Raw genomic sequence first — 16,916 nt, forward strand, 5'->3', positions numbered from 1 at the left:
ATTTCATTGCGTCATTTTTTTAATCAAAAGAGGAAATTTCTTCAGTAAATCTAATTTTGACGTTAATCTCGGTTCTTTTATCTTTTATAAAAATGTTGTGCAACACATAAAGTCTGATTGGTGTCACGTACCACCGTTCGCCCAATCAGAGAGTTTGTTGTTCCTCCGAAGGTCAAATTGTAAAAATTGATGACACAGGAAATGCAGGGAAATTGTATTTCAAAATAATATAGTAAAAATTACTTTGGGGAGCCAGCACCTCCCGCAGCGGAAAGATGAAAAAGAAAGAAGAAAGTATTTTAAGAGACATCTGGAAAGAGCTAAATTAATCACTATGATTTTGATACCATCATACGTACAGAAAGCAGGTTGTGTCTCCAGTGATATATTTCTGAGATTGTTTTTATTTTTTATTACTTAAAGACACAAAGCTTAATTCTCAAAAACTAACTATATTTTTTAAATTTGGCAACAGAAATATATTCAACAAAGTGTTTCATTGTGAAAGGTTAGCCGGAAGTGCTGTCTTTTATTGCGGCACACTTAACGGTTAACGCTCTATTAGCATTAGCACCCCGCTCGTGCGCAAGGACTTTGTAGAGTTTCCTGTTTTAAACGATCGACAGGCACAAGTCAACACATGTATAGTTTATTAGTTGGCACCCGAAACGAAAACCTCACTTCCGGATGTGTTCCCGTTCGTCTGTAACTTCGTCTTTAGCGTGACTAATGCTAACTGGCTAGCCGCTAAGCTGTCTCAGAGCGGAGTTTAGCACATGTGGTTCAACTTAAAGTTAGATTTCAGTTACACGTGCTTTGTCAAATCATGCTGCCAAGCCGAATATTAACAAGGTCGTAGTTATGTTCAGCTCAACAGCTGGCAGTATGAGGGCCTGTTTTGGTGCTAAAACCCAGCAGCTGATCAGCAGAGTCCTCCTTCATCCTGCCGGTCCACCAGCAGCAGGTGAGCTCAGGAGGTGAATCAGTCAGCTGTGTGGAGGAAGCGATCACACAGTGTGTGAACAGTGTGTGTAAACTGTTGGATCTCATTCAGGACACGTGTTGTGTGTGTGTGTGTGTGTGTGTGTGAGACAGTGCGATGGCGAGCTGCTCAGATCAGACTCCTCAGCAGCAGTTCACCAGACGAGGGGAAGCACCGACCCTCCATCCTGCGACACTTGACCTCCAAAATAAAAGCCACAGGTCCGATTACGGTAGCAGAGTACATGAGGGAGGTACTCACCAACCCCGTGACGGTAAGTTAAAAAAACGCCCTGGCCTGCAGCTGAATTCATTTAAGTTTTAATTCTTACTTTTCTTTGATAACGAAAGAAAAAATTAATCATAAGTCAGTTTTTTCCCGTGTAACTGCTGTGTGTGGCCACTGGGGGCGACAGAGACCGCCGGCCTCGCTGGTCTCTGTCCATGGTGCTTCTCAGCTCAGGGTCACTGGTATCATTACTGTCCTGCTGCCTCTTTGATCATTATTTGCTTTTATTGTGAAGTACTTTCTAAATTTTATTTTGAAAAGTTTAGTGTAAACAAAACTTAACTTTCTTATACAGTACATCACAGCAACCGCTCTGCTAAACAATCTGAGCCAAACAATGACTCAGCTTCTGATGATTGTTTTGATTCATTATGTTGCCAATAAAAGACATAAACGTCTGGAAGTGTTTGTCATCTGACGATTAATCGTTTAGTCATTTGACCAATAATTAATCCACATTTTATTTTTTAGAATCAGTTCATGATTCTGTTTCCTGTCTCAGGGTTATTATGTGAAGAGCAACATGCTGGGACCCGATGGAGATTTCATCACGTCGCCGGAAATCAGTCAGATTTTCGGGGAGGTGAGACTGGAAAATTCCAACTTAAAGTCACTAAAATGCATCAAAAGCCAAACTTTAAATCCAGTTTTTAAAGTTTTGAAAATATGTTCGAAGGAGTTAATGTTGGATCAGGACTGGACTGTGAGCGTCTCCTCGTGGCGTTTGTTGTTTGTTCCAGCTGATCGGCGTTTGGATCATCAGCGAGTGGATGGCAGCAGGTCGACCCGGACTGCTGCAGCTGGTCGAGCTCGGACCTGGAAAAGGATCGCTGGCCAGTGACGTCCTCAGAGTACGATCTCGATTTAGTGCCAAATAAAAATAAAAGCTGTGATCAGCAGCTTTTTTTTTCCTCTTCTTATCATTTAACGTTCAGGTTTTCCAAAAATCCTCATCTGAATGGATTTCTCTCTGCGCATCCTTTGAATGTGAGCCACATGTGATGAAGTTCTGACACAACTTTGTGTTCCCCTCCAGGTGTTCAGCCAGTTGCGCTCCGTGCTCGGCGAGGCTTCGGTGTCTCTCCACCTGGTCGAGGTGAGTCCGGCGCTGAGCCGTCTCCAGGCCCACATTCTGACCGGGGACCACAGCCAGGAGGCGGACGCAGAGGACGACCCGGTTTACCGCCGCGGGGAAGCCGCTGCGGGGCTGCCGGTGTCGTGGTACCGCCGCTTGGACGACGTCCCCACAGGTACGCCGAAGCGGAAACGGGTTTGGGTAAAAGCGGCTGGAGAGTTCACGGGAGGCTCTCAAAGTGGAACTCCAGTACTTTTAATCCTGGATCCTGGATAAGTGCCGGCACTGGTCCACCTCCGCTGCTGCAGCGTCGTCCTCCTCAGTTACTTCCTGTCATCATCATCTCACAGCTTGTCTCTTCCCCTCACAGGATTCACCATCTTCGTAGCTCACGAGTTCTTCGACGCTCTGCCCGTCCACAAGTTTCAGGTCAGTTTGAAGTCTCTGTGTGCTTTGCCTCTTTTGATTCCTATTTGTCTGAATGATATTTTAGCCAACATTGTCTGCAGTTTTCAGTCGAGTCGTCTCAGTCTTCCTGGGTTGTAGCTCATCCTACCAGGGTGTAGTTACATTACACCACCAGGAGGTGGTGTCAGAGAACGGTACCTTCTTTAGTGTTTATTTCACATACAGCCACTTGTTTGTGTTTGTTTGTTTTTGGTAGTGGACGCAGAAAGGCTGGAGGGAGGTGATGGTGGACATCGACCCTGAGAAGCCGGACCAGCTGAGGTTTGTCATGGCGCCGTCTCCCACTCTGGCCTCGTCGTCGCTCATACAGGTCAGCACCTGAGCAGCTCGGTCATGTGACTCACCTGGACGGCTGATGTTGCCAACCATGAATTTCCTTGACATTTAAACAGGAAGTTGGCCTGTTTCAACACTACATGCAGACATCACTTCACGCCGTGCTTTTCAAAATCAAAACGTGAAAGATGATTTAAAAAGAGTCGCTTTCAAACTTTTCCTGTTAGAGTTCCAGATTCAGACCTGTTGAACTGACAGGCTGAAGAGTAACTGCACTGAAACACAAACCGACGTCCTTGAAAACTGGAGCTTCAAATGAGACAGGAAGTCCCAAGAAAACTAAAAGCTGAGGTTTAACTTTGAAGTCTTGAAGACAACAAAGGTCGGCGGCTGGACTCGAACCGGCAGCCTTGCAGTGAAACGTCGTGTGCTGCAGCCATTCGGCTGCTGAGGCCCCACAAACCGTTTGAGGGATGTTTTATAGCCTCCATCTGGTTTTTATTGCCCACATTCAAAGCAGCTATATGTTCTGAACCTGTTTGATTTGGCCTCTCAGGCTCACTTTGGACATCCTGCCAGTGGCCTGACATCATCATCATCATCATCATCAGTCTGTTTGGATGAAGGTCCTGCTGTTTGAGGGGTGGGGCTCAGCCTTACAATCATCAAACCAGAAAGTTTAGAAAGCAGAAGAAATGAGCGATTAATTTTGAATTGAGTTCTTCTGATGTGGTGGCTTTAAACGAGTGAAGAGTTTGTTTTTGTCCAGAAGCCAAAGTCAAACTCCTTCGAAATCCTCCTCAAACTGTAACTGCTGAGTCTTCCACCACCGGGTTTAGTTTTATGGTCCAGGTTGTGGTGAAAGACATTATAGAAGGACAACCCTGTGTGTGTGTGTGTGTGTGTGTGACAGGTAGGTGAAAGGCGGAGTCATGTGGAGGTGTGTGCAGAGGGTGGAGTCATCGTCCAGCACTTGGCCCGGCGGATCACACAGGATGGTGGTGCGGCGCTGATTGCTGACTACGGACACGATGGGACCAAGACGGACACGTTCAGAGTAAGATGACACCAGCACGGTCCAGCACGGTCCAGCACGGTCCAGCACGGTCCAGCACAGTCCAGCACGGTCCAGCACTGCAGCTCAAGAAGCTCCAAGCATTCAGTGTTTGGAGACTTTCACCAACATAAATGTGGTTTCTGATTGTGGTTAAACTTGGTGCCCTGCTGGGCTTGTTGTTATGAGCAGAATATTAGAATCACGTCAGCATCACTTAGAAGCAGATAAGCTCTGAACACCACAGGCAGGATTACATTAGACTGTCCAGGTGCACATAATGAAGTGGACACTCGGTGGCTGACTGTAAATATTCCGTTTGTTATTCATGACGTCTGTAATCAGTTTTGGGCCGTTCATTTCGTGCGGTTCTCTCTTCAGTTGTAGTTGAAGGAAACAGATGGAGGAAGCGGTGACGCCCACCGGCTGCAGGTGGAGCGGAAACTGGGGTCGATGGGCTCCTCTGACTTTTTCATTCACATATTTTAAATTCATTTAACCTCTTCTCACTCAATAAGTAACATGTAACATGAGGCTGCATGTGATGGTCATAAAACGTGTTGTGATGCTCGCTGCCGAGGCCAACAGCAGGCCGATGGGAGGATGTTGAACATCTGAGGCTTTGTTTCATTTTATTTAATACTTCAGGGTTTTAAAGGTCACCAGCTCCACGACGTCCTGCGCTCCCCCGGCTCAGCTGACCTCACCGCCGACGTGGACTTCAGCTACCTGCGGACTATGGCTGGCAGAGACGTGGCCTGTCTGGGGCCCGTCACTCAGAGGAGCTTCCTGAAAAACATGGGCATCGACGCCCGACTGCAGGCGAGTCCGACAGGCTTCCAAGCTCATTTTCGCTGCTGATAACCGGACGTATCATGACAGGGATCAGCAGTGGTTATTTTATTATTCATCCGATTGTTTCTCCAGCAGGCCAGAAGAGAAGCATAATTATAATAACTGCATGTAGCATCTTGTGATAAATCCTAGGACACAATGCTAACAGTGCTGCTTTCTGTCACATTTTTCTGTCTCTTACTGGTTTTTGAACAGGAGTCACTCAAGTTTCTTCAGATCAAGTATAAGACAAAGTAAGATAAGGATCTGTTAAATTGTGACACAGCAGCAGTGGATGAAGTACTCAGGTCTTTCACTCAAGTAAAACAAGAGTAAAATGTGGTTCTGGAGTTCAGGAGCGGAAACCTTTTGACCAGCCTGTGGTTCTCTGCAGGTTCTGCTCAGGAACTGCAGCGACGCGTCCACCAGGAAGCAGCTGATCAGCAGCTACGACATGCTGACCAACCCCACCAAGATGGGCGAGCGCTTCCACTTCTTCAGCCTGCTGCACCACAGCCGGCTGGCCAAACCCGAGAAACCAGAGAGGCTGAAGCTGGAGGTGAAGAAGAGGAGTCCGGCACCGCTGCCTGTGGCCGGATTCAGCGAGCTCAGCTTCTCCTGAAGGCCTTAAACGCTCCGGAGACTGAACTGTTCCAGAGAGGTTCAGGAGCTCGGATGGACGTTACAGAAGAACCGTTTTCACCACATTCATGCAGGAGGATGAGGAAAAGAAGAAACCTTCCGTACTGAACCAGGTTTGTCCACCATGAACTAAACAGACACTTTCTCAAGTCAAAATGCAAGAAAGTGAAACGTTTGAGCATTTCTTGTTTACCTGGAGATGTGCCCTGTTGCCTAATAAAGTGAAAAATCTATTTTTAATTTTCCAAATCCAAACAGTCAAAGCATTGTTTTCCCTCACCCTTCAAATTCAGTGTGTGTGTCACCTGATACCACACGACTGAAGAAAACTGTGACACCACTGGAGGTCAGAGGTCATCCCGCGGCGGGAGGATCTTTTTCCTCCCTGCTGCTGCGCCGTCGCTCGTCCGTCTGCCTTCGTCCGCATCTTGAAGCAGTTAGCTGAGCTCACTGTGGTGCAGCAGCCATTCACAACGAGCCCGCCGCTCCTCCAGTAGCAATTAAAAGCTTGAGTTACGCGTGTGTGTGTGTGTGTGTGTGTGTGTGTTGCCAAAACAAGCAGCCGCCCACCAGCGGAGCACCGGAGTGAAGCGATCGTGTTCAGGACTGGTAATTAAATGATCGTTTCCAAACATCCTGCTGTGGATTGTTATCAGCTTTTCCTCTGATTCAGGAACGTCGCCGTGTCGCACATTTGGAAGAAATTAAAAGGATTTTATTGAACGCCTCCACGTGATGTTTCTCACCTTCAAAGTGCCAACAGACCAAATCAGAAGTGCCTTTAAATCTGAGCTGACTTTAGCCTGCGATTTGACTCAGTTTCAGCATCAGTGTGTGATTCAGTATAAAACAAAGTTCTGAAGTGGTGGCAGCACATTAACCACTAAGTGCACATAAATATATGTACACATAATACATTAACGCTGCAGAGTAAAGACAAAAGAAGTGCATATTCTCAGACTTAAAAGCAAACGAAGCAAAATGTTGCTAAGATAAGATAGAACTTTATTTTTCCAGAGAGAAACTTTGTTGAAAAATTGTTGAAAATAATTGCTGAAATTGTTGCTATGTTGATTTCTTTGCTTGTTTCCACCCGCCAACACTTCTGTCATCATTTTTAAAATGATCAGCAGGTAAGGATGTCTTTGAATCATACATCATCTCTGACTTTCATTCTGTTCTCAATGACCAGAAACATTGGCTGAATAACCAGGACGTAAAATGAGATTTTCCCAAAAGTAAATCATACAACTTTAATAAAATTCACCAACACGACACAAACATTCTTGCAAAAATATAAAACGTGTGAAATAAGTTCTCAGGATGGCGTCAGCTCAGGGTCAAACAGGCTCTACAGTTCAGTCTTTTTCTCTCAGGCGGGTTTCCACAGAAAGACAGAAGATAGCAGCTCGAGTCTCAGCTCGTCTTCAAACAAAGTTGCAGAAAGAATCACTGAAAATAACTCTGATTTGCCTCTCTTCAAGCTTGTTTTATCGAGTCCTCCCACTTCTCTTACAAAAATTCCAAGTTAAAATACTGCTGAAAATAATAAAAGTTAGCCTGCTACACTAAAATGCTCAAAGTTAAAATTCTAACACGGTGAATGCTCAACTCCACTTTTTCACAGGGTGCTGTTAGAACACCAACAAGCTAAGATGCTAGCTTGTTAACAAGTAAGCAGCTAACATGAGCGTTTTAGCCGGTTCATAGTCTTGGGTGTAGATTCCTATGAAGATATCAACAAAAACTAATCTAGGAGCCGACTTTCTGTGTGGGCCTTATTTTATTTATTTCTGGTTTTGGGAGGCTCACGACGTTTCCCCCGATATGTTTTGATTTGTTTTTCCAGATTATTTTGTTTCCCAGACATCTCCAAAAGAAGTGGTGAAAAGTTAGCATGACATATTAGCCAGAACAGTCTCCACTATGAGAGCAGCAACCACCTTTAGCAGTTTTTGATTGTCGTTAACATTTTGACAATTAGCATGTTAGCATGTTTAGGTCACAATGGTGAAGTGGAGGCTGTGAATTAGAAGCAATTATGAAAATGAAACCCAGGTTGAGAAATACCAGGGTCGTCCTCAAACATTTTGATATTGCAGCATGTTCGCATGCTAAAGTTAATTAGAGTCCAGCAATGCCAGCATTTCCTGAGTCGCTGCAGGGAAGCTACAGAAAAACCATAGACACTTTCCTTTAATATCTAAAGATAGGTAAGCATGTTAACTGGTCAAATGTTAATATTCTGTCGAGTAATATTATCCTCCAGCTGAGATGTCCTAAAAAGGCCACCGTACAAAGGATGAACCGACCGAACGCTCAGGCCAAACTCAATTCCATCCAGTTATTTTGTTTTCTGGAGTGTAATGAACTTCATAGTTCTGTTCCTCAACTCAGTTCTCATAAAACAGATTAGAAAGAAGATGAACAAACCAGAAGTTATTATCAGTGAAATTCCCCTTTTAAAAGAGTTTCCCAATAGTGCAAAGACATCACAACAAGAAACAACAGAAAGGTTAGCGTCACAAAGGACGACTTTGACCGAATGTGGAAAAATATCTCACGTCTGTTCACAAATTTGAGATCTAAAACAACACCATCAGAAAAATACTGTGTTTGAAATGAAGACATATAAAAGCTCTGTATTTGTTTTTAGCTAGCCCTTCTGTGGCTTCACTGGCAGTGCAGACGTTTACTGACTGCTGAACTGTGGGACAAAATCCCTCCAGCTGCTGGCTCACGGCGTGTGTTTGTTATGGCTTGTAGAAAAGCGCAGTGACGAAGGAAAAATCTAAATGTGTTCAAATTAAAATCCTCTGGACCTGAATTATCGCCGCAGTGAGAATGTCAGTGTCCTCACGCAGCTGCCTGACCGCCGCGTCCTGGCGATCCACGAAAACGTTATCCCACGCCATCTTGGGGAAAACTCGCAATCTCCAGAGTGTCCGCCACAACGGCTGAGGGCCTCCTCTGATCTGCAGGAGATGTTTACCCCTCGGGGACTTCTAGGGGTCCTCCTCCATGTCGTCCAGGTTGGGAGACATGATGAAGTGTTTGGGGTAGTGCAGGCCTCTCTCGTCAGCGTACTCCTCCCAGCGGGCGTCGTCGCTCTCGTGGGTGATGTATCGCTCGCCTCGCCGAGTCTCGAACTCCCTGAGGTCCAGCCATGTCTGGTAATCCTGCAAGATGACAAGAACCAAACAAAAAAGGTTCAAATTCCAAATCCAAGAACTGCTGTGAAAGTCGGTGTGAAGCCTGAAAACGTTTTCCCCATCAGCTTCCTGTGATGACAGCATGAATGCAACATTTGAACACAAAGTTCAAAGAGTGTTTTTACATGACAGATTTGTGTATATTCATGTGAGCTGACCTGGTTTGAAGTGGGTGGTTTGGGCACCAGTCGGGATTTAGCAACGTTTTGATCGACATGTGAATATGTTATGTTCTAGAGAAATACGTTTACATGGAGTCAGTGCACCTTTACAGTCAGCCTCCTGCAGTGTCCTGTCTACTTGAACAACTGTGTGAATAAGAAATTAGAGTAAAGCAAAGTTAGCTTGTTAGCTTGTTTCTCCACTTCAAAACTCCACCAGTTTTTAGGTTAATTTTTTAAGCACAGAGGGTGTCATATGCTGTGCAGATTGTAACACATTTCCTGTCCGGCTGCAGTGTTCATCATCAATCAGCGCACGTCGGATTGTTACCTGCAGCCACGGGTGGCTCAGCGACTTGTCCACGCTGAAGCGCTTCCTCATCTTCACCTGCAGCAGGTTATTAATGAGGTCTGTGGCTGTGAGGGAGAGCAACAACATTAGCTTCATTCTTGTGAGTAATACGAATCTATATTTCCACAAAATTTGAAAACTTAGGGCCTACGAAATGCAGGTTCAACTCAAGAAGGGTATTTTATGTATGTTTGTATTTGTGTTAGTCCTTTAAATACAAAAGCAGTGTTAATAGATTTTAAATATTCTAGTAAATTCTCGATACATCACAGCTGAGAAAATGAGTAAAAATGTCCTTGTTGGCATCAGCTTAATTTGTCCAAAGACGCTATGGCAGCTCTGCAGCTACTGACTGGATGTTGAGGAGTTTCATCTGGTTTTTGTGTCGTATAATTTCGTATCTTACCCTCCTCTGAGATCTCCTTCCATGGGTTGGGTGGGTACATGAAGGCAGCGTTCTGAATCTGATCGTTGATGTCTTCGTCTTCGTTGAAGGGAAACGTCCCGCTCAGACTGACGTAGATGATGACGCCGACCGACCACATGTCCAGAGACCGGTTGTAGCCTTTGCTGCGAAGCACCTCGGGCGCCAAATAGGCCGGAGTGCCGACCACCGAGCGACGGAACGACTTCTCCCCAATGATACGAGCAAAGCCGAAGTCGCAGAGCTTCACCTGCGGGACAAGAGAGGTGAGCACCGATGACACCACTCTGAAGTCTCGTCAAACTTTTAAAGGTAAACAAAGCGGTCAATGACGTGAGTTTTATGATGATCTGTTCTGACCTGAGGAAAGGGTTCTGCTGAGGCCAGGAGTACGTTCTCAGGCTTCAGATCACAGTGGACGATGTTCTTGAAGTGAAGGTGTCTGAGAGCCACCAGGATCTACAGATGTAACATGAAGAGGCAACACCTCGGTCAGAATTGGCAAACAAATGACAAACAAGTTGGAAAGATATCAAGCAGGCCAAACATCTGGTCACGTTGGGGAGCACAAACAAATACGGCCAATCATTTCAAAATCACTCAGAGGTTCCCGGGTGTCACTGACCTGCGTCACCAGGAACTTGGTGAGGCGTTCGGGCAGTCGGCTCTTCTCACTGGATAAAATCATCTCCAACATGTCCCCATGAAGCTTCTCCATGACGACGAAAACCTGCTCGGGCGTCTCAAACATGCACTCCAGATTGACGATTCCCGGGTGGTGGAGGTTCTGTCAGAGTGAAGACGGGACGGTTAAAAACCGCAGGGTACACCTTTGAAATTTTAATACATTTTCTAAGAAGAAGAATCAGCTTTATTGACAGTATATATATTTTTACATACACACACTGAATTCACTTCTGCATTTGTCCCATCCTTAGTTGAACACACACATGCAACACCCGGCAAATTACATGCAGTGAAACACACACAGGAGCAGTGGGCAGCATCAAGCGCCCGGGGAGCATATTGGGGGGTTAAGTGCCTTGCTCAAGGGCACATCAGCCAGCTAATCGGGGGGCATTTTTCGCATTAATCACTCCACCACACCCAAATTTTTCCTGAGGGAATCGAACCGGTGACCCTCCGATCACAAGCCACTTCTCCAACCTCTGGGCCACGGCTGCCCCCATTTCCTATTTATTTGTTCATTTCAGTGTTGTATTTATAGTTGCTCAAGTTAACAAATCATCAAGACAAAACATAATGAAGTGAGAGATGAACGTGAGTTAGAGCAGGTTTTATATCAGCGACGTGTTTAGCTGCTAGCCGCCGGCGTGTCGTACCTGGAGGATGGCCACCTCGTTCCTCAGCTGGCTCTCCTGCTTGGTGGGAAACCTCATTTTATCGATGATCTTGATCGCGACATCTCTGCCGCTCTTTCTGTGTTTACCTGCAGAGGGTGAGGACGATGACATTTAAGCTCCCCGTTGATATTTTATTAATCTGTAACTCTAGCGATGTGGAGTAAAGGGAAACAACGATCAATCAGTGTGCATTTTCCCACATTTTCAGGCAGGCAGATGATTGTGAGACAATAAATAAAGTCTGTGAGTCCAGCTCAGTAAGTGCTGTTGTGTTTTCTGCCATGTGACTCACCTCCGTAGACGATCCCAAACTGTCCAGAGCCGAGGACCTCGTCAGCAAAGATCTGGTACACTGAACTGATATCCTGAACAACAAGGAGATCAGAGAGGTTTAGGTCCAAATGTGGACGGCAGCGACCTCAGATCAGCTGACTGTGACTTCACTGTTGGAGTTGCTTGAGCTGGAGCTCATTTTGGCTGCAGCTGATGATTCTTTACATTATGGATTCATCTGCTGATTATTTTCTCCATTAATTCATTGATTGTTTGGTTTATAAAAATCTTAAAAATAGCGTCAAACCGGATGTTAAGAATGCATAACAACAGATTTTACAGAAATATTGAAATGCATGTATTAAACTGTATTTCTGAGTCTCGTCTGTGGCTCTCACACTCTCCCTCTCCCCTCAGAACTGTCGGGGACTCTAACCTTTGCCGTCTTTGCAGAACATGTTGGGTTTGGTTTATCATGTCGTCTGTCGTAACTGCAGAGAGTAGCTGTAACACGAGGAGATAATATGAGCAATGACTTACCACGTTTTCTTGTATCTGGGAGTTGGACACTGATATGCTGATTGATAATTCCTCTGAGGAGACAAAGACACACACACACAGTGTATGAATGTACGAGCTGCAGTGGCTGTAAGCCATGAGCCTGACTCGTGTGTAAAGCCCCTCACTTACAGCACAGACGTGTGAGGTTTTATTTTTCTAACCTTTAAATCGTTAAACTCTCATTTCCTTCGTTTCCTTGTTTGTTAAAGAAAGAGGTGACAGAGGAGATTTCCAGCTGAGATCAAACCAAAAGATTTGTTTGTTCAACACGTGATGAAAGAACACACAGGATGTTTCCAGCTCCAAATCATTTTTCCAGATTTCACAAAAATTAAAGCCTCTGTTTCCGGTCCGTCTTTCTCCGTGTTTGTGTGCATGTGCATGTTAAGGAAACTCTTACAAATTGTTGCTAATGTTAATTCAGGGTGACGTGAAAAAGCTGAGGGCGCGTTGTGTGAATTTCCACTGATCAGCTGATATTGATTTCAAATCGCTGGCCTGGGTTTAATTGGTTCAGCCCTTTGTGATCGATGCAAACAGTCTGCTGTTGGTCAGCCGCCTGTTGATATTCAGGTCATCAGTTATGCCATCGTTCAGTTAGTTTATGTAACTTTATCGAAGGAAAATGTAAACTGTGTGAAGTCCAGATTTGTGGTTAAAATTCAGGAGTCCCTTTATTGATCTTGATGGAAAAGACTTTCATTTTAAACAGGATATTATTTCCTGAGATGATTTTAAGTTCTTGCTGTTGGTAGTGTTTGCACCGCTGACTGTTTCACATTAAAAACCTTCCAGTGGTTCAAGGACCAGAATCTATTCCATTGGTAGGCTTTTATTTTGAAAAAAGGAAGTGCTGTGTTTCATTTACAGGTGCTAAAAAGAGCACTGACATTGACAATTTGGGAGACATACTAATATCAGTATCAAAAAATATGGCCAGTGCAGTGGTGTAGCAGTTAGCACTGTCACCTCACAGCAAGAGGGTTCCAGGCTCAGATCCTGGTCTGGGCCCTTCTTTGCTTGGGTTTTTCTCCGGGTTCTCCGGTTTCCGCCCACAGTCCCAAAACATGCACATTAGGTTAACTGGCTACTCTACTTTACCCCAAGGTATGTGTGTGTGTGTGTGTGTGTGAGTGTGTGTGGTTGTCTGTCTCTGTGTGTCAGCTCTGCGACTGACTGACTGGAGACCGGTCCAGGGTGAACCCCGCCTCTCACCTGTAGTCAGCTGGGGGAGGCTCCACCCCCCCCGCGAACCTGACAGATAATGGATCAAATCAGCTGTTTTTTTTTTCTGACTCAGCATTGTGAAATGTTTCATAACTTTTGTTATTTACATTTTCACTTTGGTTTACTGGAAGGGCTTTTATTTTATTTTGATGTTTACACACTAAGCAGACTGGAAGACAGTTACACTGCAGCAACAAACTCTGACGCTGACTTTGAATGCAGCATTAATGACTGCGTGCCTACTGCTCACTATGCACAGAGTTTATGTAACTTTATTGACAACACTGTTTGTGTATTAGAGCTGCAGTGTAATGTAGATTAATGTTTGCCGGCATATTTTATATTTCCTCTCATCTCTTTTGAATTCGCACTCCTCTTGTGGTGTATTATTATGGTGTCAGAGGTCCACCGTTGGACTTGTCGTCATTGAGATGATCAAAAAAACAAAAAGCCTTGTTACATCATCTGTCCATTAACTTATTGATGCATGATGCTGTAATTTAATCGCAAAAAACTGCTTTTTTTGGAAGGAAACTGAAGCTTGATGTTAATTACTCAACAGGTGGAAAACGCAGCTGAGTGAGTCCACTAAAGTATAACTGTTTTATAATCATGAAGGCCTTCTACAATATTTAAAAGGTGATTTATTTTTATTTTTTTTAATGCCATGAGGTCCATTTAGGCATTTAATGCTGGCGATCTCATTTTGGGATGAAAATTCTTACTTTCAGACTAAGAGACACTTTAACCTGAGATGAATTTGGGTGGAAAATCCTCTGAAATCCCTTCAATCATGTTAAAATGTCAACAGGCAGTCAATCTGTGTGTGTGTGTGTGTGTGTGTGTGCGTGTGTGCGTGTAGGTGGGGTTGTATAACAGCTGCCTCCTGAAACAATATTTGGAAGCTCTTCACAGACAAACCCACACATCCATTAAAACGTAAAAACATTTCAGAGTCTAATCTGATTTGAGAAATGACTCCATTATGGTGTCAAAAGGTAAAGTCAGGTGTGGATTTCCTGATAAGCTTTAAAAACAAAATCTCCCTTTTGTTGAATATTAGATCAATGAAGATCAACATGTGTGCATACAGTATATTAAAGCCAGAACTGGAGTTTCTGAGCATCTCGTTTGTAGCCCTGATAACCTTTGGAGTTCCTCAGGGATCATTTTCTGGACCTCTTAATTTTCTTTGTGCTTCTCCAAGCAGAAGTTGCAGGCAGGCAACATATTTACTTGTTTAAGTATAAGTCTGGTGGTATTTTATGAAGTGTTTAGTCCTGTTTGTTTGTTAAAAACTACACTGAACATCTGTTTTACGAAACGACTGAGCCTTTTAGAGAAATGAAACCATACATTTGTTGTTTCTGACAGCTACTCACTGTGGTCCTTCCCCTGCCCGGGCCCGGTGCCAACGCTGGCTTTGGGCGTGACGGGCATCATTGCCTGTCGGATGGCCTTCTCCCAGCTGTGGCCCACATCCCGCCCCACGCCAGAAGCCGCCAGGATGGGGTTGTGGTGCAGGCCGCCGTTATCCTCCCCGACGTAGTACACCATGTTGGCTGTGATGACCTCGAAGCAGTGAGGGTTGCTGCCCTGGGGAAGGCTGCTGAAGTCCTGCGCCGGCTCCACCTGCAGGATCTCGGACAGGGGGATCTCCTGCAATTTGTTTGGATGAGTACAAAGTCAAATTTAGATTCCTGTTCTCGTCATGTTTTACACACAAACCCCACGTTCCTCTTGTTAGACGAACCTCCACTTTCAGCCCAGAAACCTCTGCACTTGGTCAGAACCATTTTACGAGTCATTTCAGTGTTGAAATGATCCACAGGACAGCTTCAGCTGCTTCTTCCACCCTCCAGCCTACACATCTCCTCGCTCTGCTCAACTGTGAGATGCTCTTTGAGTTTCAGTGTTTGGAGCTTCTCTTCCTTCCTTCTCTTTCAGAGTGCAAACCCCCCCAAAACCACCCCACCCCCCCAAAAGCACTAAACCCTGCCAGATCAAACATATAAAGCAGAACGATCGGCCCAGTGGTGTCTTCATGCCCCTCAGTGTCGGTGAACGTTTTGTGTTTTGCCAAGCTCGTCCTCCCTCCCTAACCGCAGACTCTGATCAGGATCCATTCATCCTGCCGCGCTGATTAAAAGGCAGGACGTGCCTCAGCCGTTTTGGGCACGAGGCAGCGTGGCGACGAGCCAGAGAGACGGCAGGGAAGCGACCCGAGGTCCCAAAAATCCACCGCAACCCCTCCTCCCCTCCCTCATCCCGCTCCGCTCGCCTTCTCTTCAAAGGAAGGTCTCTGCAGCGCTTTGTGGTAAAGGGCAACAGGTCGCTGGCAGACACAAGATGAAAGGGGTCGGAGTATGAGAGAGGAAAATGACAGAGAATGAAAAGAGCTGCAGCTGCACTGACCTTCAATTCGTATGTGATCATTTGATATTTCAAAGAATCTAATTTTCCTTCATGGAAATTCAAATTGGACCAAAAAAAGTTGGAAAGTCAGAAAAAAGTTGTTCAAACTTTTAACCTCATTTTTACCCCTCACTTTCTCAGTGGGGGGCAGACGTCCACTCAAACTGCACAGTCCAAACATACGAGTTCTGCTGCTTCAGAATCAGCCCTCCAGTAAACTGCAGGCCGATAAGGCACACGTACTGATGCTCCCAGTGCAGAATCACAAGGCGGTTTGTTTGGGATTTAGGAAACACTCTGCAGTTACTCTTTAGTGCAGGCTGAGCTCTGACAGCATAAACCTGAAGCTGTGGCTGTGTCTGTTTAATTCCTGGTCTTTGGCTGAATGTGTGGCTCAGTCGATGTTGTTCTGAATTTAGCCGTTTCGTGACTACTCTTTATTGTGTTTCACTTTGTCTACTTACCTGCACTTATTTCTGTCCTTGTGCTGCTGCAACACCTACATTTGCACCCTGAGGAAAACGAAGGCTCGTCTTATCTAACTGCTCCTGTGAGCAGCAGTCATGAACACACTGTTTAGCCACACAGGATGTGGACCTGCAGTGCTTCAATCAGACTGACACATGTGTTACCAATACACCACAGAAGCTCAAGAATACAGTGGCTTCACAACCACATCAACCCACTGTACCAGTCTTCAGTGTAGTTAATGTTACTGCAGACCAAAGCCTGAGCCAGCAGCAACTGAGGGCAAGCCCAGTCGCACTGTGCCCACAACCAGCCGTGGTCTGATGCATTATACATAATACTGGATCATGATACAGCTCAGCCTTCCTCTGTGGATCAGCAAGAGCATTTCCAAAAAAATCCTGATTGACAGTTCATTGAAAGTAGAATCACTGCCTTGTGGTTGTGGGCCAAGTTGTAGTCAAGCTGTACTTAACATGAGTCATTCTTGACCCTGAAAACAGTCACTGAAGAAACACCACAAAGCCCATTCAGTGGCTTTTGTGGCATGTCTAGGAAGTTTGAGTAACACAATGACAGAAATCAGTAGACAAAAAAAACTACTAAATTGATCTTTGACTTTTTTGTGATTCAAAATCTGCCCCACTCCTCTTAAAAATTGAATAAAAATGACACTTCAACATCAAAGGCAAAATATTTATCAAACACAAACAATACTGCTCCTGTTAGCATCACTGTAAAATTTGATTTTTGATCATGTTCTTCTTTTCTAAAAGCATCCAGACCTGATCAGAACAGATCGCGTGTTAACGTCTGATGGCGGTTACTGTATGAACCCGA

General features: G+C 45.0%; 2 protein-coding genes across 6 annotated transcripts in view; one reads left to right on the forward strand and one right to left on the reverse strand.

Moving 5' to 3' along the window:
• Positions 1-519: 519 nt before the first annotated feature.
• Positions 520-9,977, forward strand: ndufaf7 (NADH:ubiquinone oxidoreductase complex assembly factor 7). Of its 4 annotated transcripts, XR_006841678.1 has the most exons (12): positions 523-964; positions 1,096-1,256; positions 1,773-1,853; positions 2,011-2,121; positions 2,307-2,520; positions 2,716-2,774; positions 3,010-3,123; positions 4,003-4,146; positions 4,792-4,965; positions 5,372-5,732; positions 9,289-9,444; positions 9,840-9,977. XR_006841678.1 is itself a non-coding variant. In XM_046373533.1 (11 exons), exons 1-11 carry the CDS (start codon positions 862-864, stop codon positions 5,415-5,417), a joined length of 1,245 nt encoding a protein of 414 aa, XP_046229489.1. In that variant the 5' UTR covers positions 520-861; the 3' UTR covers positions 5,418-5,561. The 4 variants fall into 4 exon arrangements, 2 of the variants coding, with proteins under 2 accessions (XP_046229489.1, XP_046229488.1); XM_046373533.1 differs by lacking the exons at positions 9,289-9,444; positions 9,840-9,977 and adding an exon at positions 5,194-5,231 and having other exon boundaries at positions 520-964; positions 5,372-5,561; XR_006841679.1 differs by lacking the exons at positions 9,289-9,444; positions 9,840-9,977 and adding an exon at positions 5,913-6,122.
• LOC124050730 (serine/threonine-protein kinase D3-like) overlaps positions 8,091-16,916 on the reverse strand; it is a 29,326-nt gene continuing 20,500 nt past the window's right edge. For both annotated transcript variants that reach the window (XM_046373531.1, XM_046373530.1), the window contains exons 11-19: positions 14,576-14,852; positions 11,946-11,998; positions 11,425-11,497; positions 11,112-11,218; positions 10,394-10,555; positions 10,129-10,227; positions 9,751-10,018; positions 9,324-9,409; positions 8,091-8,798 (exon numbers count right to left, since the gene is read on the reverse strand). In XM_046373531.1, the coding sequence (XP_046229487.1) occupies positions 8,625-8,798; positions 9,324-9,409; positions 9,751-10,018; positions 10,129-10,227; positions 10,394-10,555; positions 11,112-11,218; positions 11,425-11,497; positions 11,946-11,998; positions 14,576-14,852 (1,299 nt within the window). In that variant the 3' untranslated portion in view covers positions 8,091-8,624. The remainder of the gene's footprint in view (positions 8,799-9,323; positions 9,410-9,750; positions 10,019-10,128; positions 10,228-10,393; positions 10,556-11,111; positions 11,219-11,424; positions 11,498-11,945; positions 11,999-14,575; positions 14,853-16,916) is intronic.

Source organism: Scatophagus argus, chromosome 19, assembly GCF_020382885.2.
Source record: "Scatophagus argus isolate fScaArg1 chromosome 19, fScaArg1.pri, whole genome shotgun sequence".
Taxonomy (NCBI): Eukaryota; Metazoa; Chordata; class Actinopteri; family Scatophagidae; genus Scatophagus; species Scatophagus argus.